At 43.4% G+C, this 8,712-nt stretch overlaps 1 protein-coding gene across 1 annotated transcript in view; it reads left to right on the forward strand.

Moving 5' to 3' along the window:
- LOC307129454 (interleukin-1 receptor type 1) overlaps positions 1-7,795 on the forward strand; it is a 47,105-nt gene extending 39,310 nt beyond the window's left edge. The window contains exons 8-12 of the mRNA XM_079821881.1: positions 541-691; positions 1,295-1,440; positions 4,900-5,043; positions 5,170-5,334; positions 6,969-7,795. Of these exons, the coding sequence (XP_079678007.1) occupies positions 541-691; positions 1,295-1,440; positions 4,900-5,043; positions 5,170-5,334; positions 6,969-7,360 (998 nt within the window). The 3' untranslated portion in view covers positions 7,361-7,795. The remainder of the gene's footprint in view (positions 1-540; positions 692-1,294; positions 1,441-4,899; positions 5,044-5,169; positions 5,335-6,968) is intronic.
- The last annotated feature ends 917 nt before the right edge of the window (positions 7,796-8,712 follow it).

The raw sequence follows: 8,712 nt of genomic DNA on the forward strand, positions 1-8,712 counted from the left end.
TGTTCAAGTGTCCAACTAGGCACGGTACACGAGATTTTGACGCTCTATTCGCGTTTGGTGTGAACGCAGCATTATACACACTAAATACACACAGTCACGCAATGCTGATGTTGTTAACATTAACAATTTGAGAACAAAGTATAACAATAATAATAAATTGCATGGTTTGATGTGATATGAGAGAGAAGCGATTGTTAGATTTAATCACCGTTGGTAGCGTGATTTATTGTACTTTTTTTCTAATTTGCTCCGAACAAAAGAGAAAGACATTTTCCAGTGGAACATATTATTTTGGTCGTACTCCCAAGACGGGTTTCAAACAGAGATGGCGACTTACACACTGCAGCTTTAACTATGTTAACTTAGTTAACATGAACTAGCAATGAACAATACTTCTAAAACATTTATTAAATAACTAATATGAAAAAAGACGTGTAAAAAATGTATTGTGCATTGGTATTTAATGTACAGGAATGGGCTCGTGTTGTTGTGGGAGTCAGAGAATACTCTCAGCTCCAGCTGTATTTGTTTGTTTTTCAGGTTCATCCTTCAGGAAGAATTGTGTGGTCGTCGTGCCGGGTCAAGGCATTCCCATGGTTGAAGTGCTGTGGAAAGTTCAATCAAGAGAAACACTGGAAGAGGATTTTATCTCCCTAAACACGTCGCATCGCGTTCATCAGAAAGCCATGAAGTGCGTACTGAGTTCAGTTTCAGATCAGACAAAGACAGGGAGAGTTTGAAACTATACAGACTAGATTTATACATTTATTAGGAATAATCGTTTGATAAAGTTCCTACTAGATTAAAGAAGAAAATGCTCAAAATAAACGAAGCACCTTTCATTTGTAACCTTGTATTTAAATTATTGGATAATACAAAAATAGCTGTTACCACATGATTATTTAATATATAAAACATTTTCATTGATTTTTCCCAGTCAAAACTGTCACAATTATACATTGCCAATGCCATTACTTGGCTTATATTTCAGACCTGTAGGAATATTCTCATGTAGTTTCTTCATGCGTGTTTCTTTCCTGACTCACGACAGATGCAAGGAAAATAGATTTTGATATGTATATAAAAGATAACTAATTGTAAAAAGAAAAAGACTTGCCATACGTATATTTACTCATTTTTCATAGTTTCTGTGTGGGATTTATTTTAGTAATTCAATGATTTGGTAAAAAATATATATGTAGGTAAATGTTCATGTTTATCAGTAGGAGTTGTTATAATGGTGAATATTAATATAATTTTGAGTTGAAAGTGTAACTGTCCTTTCCTCTTAAAGTGAAAGCAGAACGGAGGAGGGTTTTGTTCTTGTGCGCACACTGTCCATGTCAGATGTGTCGGAGGAAGATTTCTATCTAAACTTCACCTGTATGGCCGTCAATAGCCGAGGAGCCCCGACCGGCCAGTTCTCACTCATCCCTGAAGGTGCGGCAGAAGCACAAAACACTTTCTCATCAGTCCATTCAGGATTAAGTTGAGCTGTGGGTTAAGTTGAGCTGTGGGTTAAGTTGAGCTGTGGGTTAAGTTGAGCTGTGGGTTAAGTGAGCGGTGGGTTAAGTTGAGCGGTGGGTTAAGTTGAGCTGTGGGTTAAGTTGAGCTGTGGGTTAAGTTGAGCTGTGGGTTAAGTTGAGCTGTGGGTTAAGTTGAGCTGTGGGTTAAGTTGAGCTGTGGGTTAAGTTGAGCTGTGGGTTAAGTTGAGCTGTGGGTTAAGTGAGCGGTGGGTTAAGTTGAGCGGTGGGTTAAGTTGAGCTGTGGGTTAAGTTGAGCTGTGGGTTAAGTTGAGCTGTGGGTTAAGTTGAGCTGTGGGTTAAGTTGAGCTGTGGGTTAAGTTGAGCTGTGGGTTAAGTGAGCGGTGGGTTAAGTTGAGCTGTGGGTTAAGTTAAGCGGTGGGTTAAGTTGAGCTGTGGGTTAAGCTGAGCGGTGGGTTAAGTTGAGCAGTGGGTTAAATTGTGCTGTGGGTTAAGTTGAGCTGTGGGTTAAGTTGAGCAGTGGGTTAAGTTGAGCTGTGGGTTAAGTTGAGCGGTGGGTTAAGTTGAGCTGTGGGTTAAGCTGAGCGGTGGGTTAAGTTGAGCGGTGGGTTAAATTGAGGTGTGGGTTAAGTGAGCAGTGGGTTAAGTTGAGCTGTGGGTTAAGTGAGCTGTGGGTTAAGTTGAGCTGTGGGTTAAGTGAGCAGTGGGTTAAGTTGAGCGGTGGGTTAAGTTGAGCTGTGGGTTAAGTTGAGCTGTGGGTTAAGTTGAGCTGTGGGTTAAGTTGAGCTGTGGGTTAAGTTGAGCTGTGGGTTAAGTTGAGCTGTGGGTTAAGTTGAGCTGTGGGTTAAGTTGAGCTGTGGGTTAAGTGAGCGGTGGGTTAAGTTGAGCGGTGGGTTAAGTTGAGCTGTGGGTTAAGTTGAGCTGTGGGTTAAGTTGAGCTGTGGGTTAAGTTGAGCTGTGGGTTAAGTGAGCGGTGGGTTAAGTTGAGCTGTGGGTTAAGTTAAGCGGTGGGTTAAGTTGAGCTGTGGGTTAAGCTGAGCGGTGGGTTAAGTTGAGCAGTGGGTTAAATTGTGCTGTGGGTTAAGTTGAGCTGTGGGTTAAGTTGAGCAGTGGGTTAAGTTGAGCTGTGGGTTAAGTTGAGCGGTGGGTTAAGTTGAGCTGTGGGTTAAGCTGAGCGGTGGGTTAAGTTGAGCGGTGGGTTAAATTGAGGTGTGGGTTAAGTGAGCAGTGGGTTAAGTTGAGCTGTGGGTTAAGTGAGCTGTGGGTTAAGTTGAGCTGTGGGTTAAGTGAGCAGTGGGTTAAGTTGAGCTGTGGGTTAAGTTGAGCTGTGGGTTAAGTTTAGCTGTGGGTTGAGTTGAGCTGTGGGTTGAGTTGAGCGGTGGGTTAAGCTGAGCGGTGGGTTAAGTTGAGCGGTGGGTTAAGTTGAGCTGTGGGTTAAGCTGAGCGGTGGGTTAAGTTGAGCTGTGGGTTAAGCTGAGCGGTGGGTTAAGTTGAGCGGTGGGTTAAGTTGAGCGGTGGGTTAAGTTGAGCTGTGGGTTAAGTTAAGCTGTGGGTTAAGTTGAGCTGTGGGTTAAGTTGAGCTGTGGGTTAAGTGAGCAGTGGGTTAAGTTGAGCTGTGGGTTAAGTTGAGCTGTGGGTTAAGTTGAGCAGTGGGTTAAGTTGAGCTGTGGGTTAAGTGAGCAGTGGGTTAAGTTGAGCAGTGGGTTAAGTTGAGCTGTGGGTTAAGTGAGCAGTGGGTTAAGTTGAGCTGTGGGTTAAGTTGAGCAGTCGGTTAAGTTGAGCAGTGGGTTAAGTTGAGCAGTGGGTTAAGTTGAGCAGGGTTAAGTTGAGCAGTGGGTTAAGTTGAGCTGTGGGTTAAGTTGAGCGGTGGGTTAAGATGAGCATTGGGTTAAGTTGAGCAGTGGGTTAAGTTGAGCAGTGGGTTAAGTTGAGCAGTGGGTTAAGTTGAGCTGTGGGTTAAGTTGAGCGGTGGGTTAAGATGAGCATTGGGTTAAGTTGAGCAGTGGGTTAAGTTGAGCAGTGGGTTAAGTTGAGCAGGGTTAAGTTGAGCAGTGGGTTAAGTTGAGCTGTGGGTTAAGTTGAGCGGTGGGTTAAGATGAGCATTGGGTTAAGTTGAGCAGTGGGTTAAGTTGAGCAGTGGGTTAAGTTGAGCAGTGGGTTAAGTTGAGCTGTGGGTTAAGTTGAGCGGTGGGTTAAGATGAGCATTGGGTTAAGTTGAGCAGTGGGTTAAGTTGAGCAGTGGGTTAAGTTGAGCAGTGGGTTAAGTTGAGCGGTAGGTTAAGTTGAGCAGTGGGTTAAATTGAGCAGTGGGTTAAGTTGAGTAGTGGGTTAAGTTGAGCTGTGGGTTAAGTGAGCAGTGGGTTAAGTTGAGCTGTGGGTTAAGTTGAGCGGTGGGTTAAGTTGAGCGGTAGGTTAAGTTGAGCTGTGGGTTAAGTTGAGCGGTAGGTTAAGTTGAGCGGTGGGTTAAGTTGAGCGGAAGGTTAAGTTGAGCGGTGGGTTAAGTTGAGCATTGGGTTAAGTTGAGCTGTGGGTTAAGTTGAGCTGTGGGTTAAGTGAGCAGTGGGTTAAGTTGAGCTGTGGGTTAAGTTGAGCGGTGGGTTAAGTTGAGCTGTGGGTTAAGTTTAGCTGTGGGTTGAGTTGAGCTGTGGGTTAAGTTGAGCTGTGGGTTAAGTGAGCAGTGGGTTAAGTTGAGCGGTGGGTTAAGTTGAGTGGTGGGTTAAGTTGAGTGGTGGGTTAAGTTGAGTGGTGGGTTAAGTTGAGCTGTGGGTTAAGTTGAGCTGTGGGTTAAGTTGAGCTGTGGGTTAAGTTGAGCGGTGGGTTAAGTTGAGCGGTGGGTTAAGTTGAGCTGTGGGTTAAGTGAGCGGTGGGTTAAGTTGAGCGGTGGGTTAAGTTGAGCGGTGGGTTAAGTTGAGCTGTGGGTTAAGTTGAGTTGTGGGTTAAGTTGAGTTGTGGGTTAAGTTGAGCGGTGGGTTAAGTTGAGCTGTGGGTTAAGTGAGCGGTGGGTTAAGTTGAGCGGTGGGTTAAGTTGAGCGGTGGGTTAAGTTGAGCGGTGGGTTAAGTTGAGTTGTGGGTTAAGTGAGCAGTGGGTTAAGTTGAGCTGTGGGTTAAGTTGAGCGGTGGGTTAAGTTGAGCTGTGGGTTAAGTTGAGCAGTGGGTTAGTAGTTTTAATAGTTGAATATAAATCAAATAATTGAAATTTGTCTTATTTATTTATTAAAACATATTTATTATTTTTTCTGTGTTTGAAGAATGACATTTTTAAGTTTTTGTTGCTTTCAAATGATTTTGAAGATTGGTCTATGGAAAATACATTTTCTAAAAGCAAGCTCATGATCAAGCATATGATATACTTTCACTTTTGTATTATACTAGCAACACATAAGCAGATTTTTTTGCGCTCTGCCTACATCCACAGGTCCGAACTTTATCTTGCCCCTCGGGCTTCTGCTGGGCTCGCTGGCATTGCTTTTCGTGATTGGAGTGCTTCTGTGCACCATATTCAAGGTGGAGCTGGCCTTGTGGGTCCGAACTCTGTTTCCCTTCCTCTACAAAACCACAGGTAGTCACATAAACAGGAAATATACAGTTACTTGGAAATTGCGCAAGCCACACTGACTAGAGTTCACACCTTCCACTACAAATACAAAACATGCTGAAAATGTGTTTTTGCTGTCGTTTCTTCTAGATGGTGATGGTAAGCAGTATGACGCCTACATTGCCTATCCGAGAGTCCTTGATGGCTCAAGCGAAAAGGCTGAGGTCTTTGCGATGAATACTTTACCGCAGGTCTTAGAGGGCCGGTACGGTTATAAGCTTTTCATCCTGGGCCGGGACGGTCTACCTGGAGAAGGTAAAGTGCTTGCAACAAAACAAACCACTTCAATATAAACCAGTGGTTCTGCTTGTGATGTGTGCAAATTGGATATCAACACAAACATTCGCTTAACTCTTTCCCCACCAGCGTTTTTGATAATTTTCACAAACCTTCCAAGGCCCACAGAATATTTTGTTGTATCAATACCTGAACATGATATATATATTAAAGGAAAGAACAGTGCCCGGTTGCATAAAGCACCTTAAGTGTGATTTTCCCTTAAGTTCGCCCTCATGTTTCCCTTAAACCTAAGAGTGTTGCAGAAAAACAGTTTCTTTAAGTGAAACATCATAAACTCTTAGAATTCCCCTTAAATGCTGTTTTTTCACTTAAGTGATCCCTTAAAAAGCGTTAAGTGTTGCATAAAACCCCTTAACGGTCATTTCCCTAAGTATAACTTAAGGTTTGGAAATCGTAACCTTAAGAGTAACGCGGACAAAAATAAGACGACATGGCTGAATTTATGAACCAGCTGAAGATCATTATGTGGCAAGAGTTTTTAGGGATAGGGAGAACCCTTTGGACAATCTTAGCGATGAAAAATTGTTGCAAGAATACACCGATTTGACCATCACACATCGCAACCACTGACACTGAACACTTGCAAACGTACATTTCTGAATGAAGATGAAGAAAAACTACATTCTCGACTGAACAACTCTTAAAACTACAGTCTTACACTAGTCGTTTGACGTTATAACAAGTCATTAATGTCTTTTAACTTATATGTTTCATATAATAGAACCGAAGCTATAGATTGGGAATTTGAACATTTCTCGTTTACCAGCGGCTAAAGTCAGGAGGACTAGCCGAGGTGAGGCTGTTCCAGGCGGGATCTCACAACATCTTTAAAGAGGCGCTATCTTTACAAATAAACCACAGATTTGAGCTTTAAACAACTACAACTCTTAAAACGACATTTCGTGACACAATAACAGTAGTATTTTTCAATTTCGCAGCCACACACAACCACTATGAAAAGCGCAAAAGGACGCGCGTCAATTTCTCTTCAAACTCTTGCTTTATACGCGTATCCATCTCGCTTTGGACGCGCGAATGCATTCAAAGTTCAAGCGTCAAACTAGACGCGAATTTGCCGCTCTATTCACGTTTGGTGTGAACGCAGCATTAGTGTTAGTGTTTTGCGTATCAATGGCAACAAGACTTTTATAACGTGAATCCAGGATCGCTGTCGTGAAACATTTAAATGTTTCCCTAAGAGAACCGTTTAAGAGATTATATGCAACACCCTTCAGTTATTCTCTTAGGTAAGGGGAAATCGCCCCTTAAGTTCATACTTGAGGGAAAAACTTAAGGTGCTTTATGCAACCGGGCACAGACCCATTAAAAAAGTTTTATTCTAGCTTGATGCATTCCTTTTTTGTCAACACTTGAATGTGGGTAAGTTTCACAAAAAAGAACATTTTGAGCAAAAAGCTGAGAAAACGTCATCCAGATGGGATTCAGAACGATGAATATTTCACTGTAAAATAAAACAATTAGTAATACAATGAATTAGATTGGTGCATGTCCCCTTATTATTCAAGTGGTGAAAAGTGGTGTAGTGCATCTTTAGTGATGAGATTTGACTCTTTTCCCTTGTTTTCCAGCTGTGGTGGACGTGGTGCAGGACGGGTTGAGCCGCTGTCGCCGGCTGCTGCTGCTCTACACCGCGTCTTCGCTCTGCAGCTCCGAGGCGCTGGAATGGGCCGAGCAGCAGACCGGTCTGTACCGGGCCCTCGTGGAGAACTCCATGAGCATCGTGCTCCTGGAACTGGAGGAGATCCGGGAGCCCGGGCGCCTGCCTCAATCTGTGCTGCTCCTCAAGAAAAAACAGGGAGCTCTGCAAGCCTGGAAAAGACGGAAGAGGTGGATGTGCTGGGACAGGAAGTTGGAGGGCCGTTCGACCTCTCTCAACCCTTCGGCAAGATTCTGGAGGGAGGTGCGCTACCATATGCCTGTCAGAGGCAAAGCCAAAGAGAGAAACTGGTTCAGTTTCTAGCTGGAAGTGATGCAGTCAACAATCTGCGCGCTTTAGCATAGAGTGCAACAAGGACTTTCTCAGCAGCCTTTGTTCCAGATGGAAAGAGTCAGCTCCCACATGAATCTGTGTTTTGGAGACAAACCACTCATCCCATGATGAATTTTGAATATGTCGTAGGTTATTCATTGATTTTGGAAACCAACTGTTCAACCACAGAACTGTTGACGGGAAGACCCAGAGATCTGTCCTACGCTCAGGAAACCACACCTGAAGATGTTCATTGTGTTTTCAGGTTTACGTGAGAAGTGAAAGTGGACTAAGATGAAGACAACTTGAGCTCTTGCACACTTATCAGTATGTGGACACTAAATAGAAAGCTGTAAATATGATGTCAGATGTGAAATATACAAAAGAAATGACAGGAATGATGTATATAAAAACCAAAAGATTTGATGATTTGTTTTGCTGCACACATACTGTGCTCTGGTCTGTTTATAATTGTTTCTTGCTTGATGAGTTTTAAATCATTTTATTTTTTATGTACAGTATTAATTGCGTATTTACTATGAATATGAAGAAACATATATTTTGAATACAATGGCCGCCGCGTGATTCCTCAGATCCGGTCCTGGAGGGCTCAAACCCTGATCAAACCTATCGTGATTGTCTAATGATCCTGAAGAACTGGTTTAGCTTCCTCGGGTGTGTTTGATCAGGGCTGGAGCTCAACTCTGCAGGACCGGATTGGAGGTTGTGCTCGTGCGCCCCCTTGTGGCCGAAGACTTCTACCCGACAGTCAAAGCGGAGTTACATCACAAAAGTGGGAAAATCACAAGGGTTTAGGGCTCCATTTGGGATGGGGCCATTGTTTCCCAAAAGAAAGAAGCGATTCTGGACTGAAACTCCAGTCTGGGTTTGTCGTCATCTGCATAATGCGCACCTCTGATCTTCATTGGCTGCCCGTGAACAATGGCGCCATGTTGGTAAGAAATGCTGAGGAAGCCGAAGCAGCTGAGCTTCAGATTTGCTAATGGCCGTTTGGTTTCCAACCAGTCACAGACTGGGTCATCTGACCAATCAGAGCAGAGAAGGCTCTCTGAAAAAGCTGGGTTTAAAAGCTTTGCCCATTGGCCTCTGTCCATCATGGCCTCCCAATCATCCCCATATACGGATTAGCATCATCATCATCATCATCATCATCATCATCATCAGGTGGTGGTTGAGGAGATCTACATTTACATTTATGCATTTAGCAGACGCTTTTATCCTAAGCGACTTACAACTTGGGAGTACAGGAAGCGATTGGTCATGAAGAGTCGAGTAAGCGCAACAAGTAAATACTGAAATACTGAGTCTGTGTTCATTGCTCA

This window comes from Gobio gobio (genome assembly GCF_949357685.1).
Source record: "Gobio gobio genome assembly, chromosome: 7".
In the NCBI taxonomy this organism is placed as follows: Eukaryota; Metazoa; Chordata; class Actinopteri; order Cypriniformes; family Gobionidae; genus Gobio; species Gobio gobio.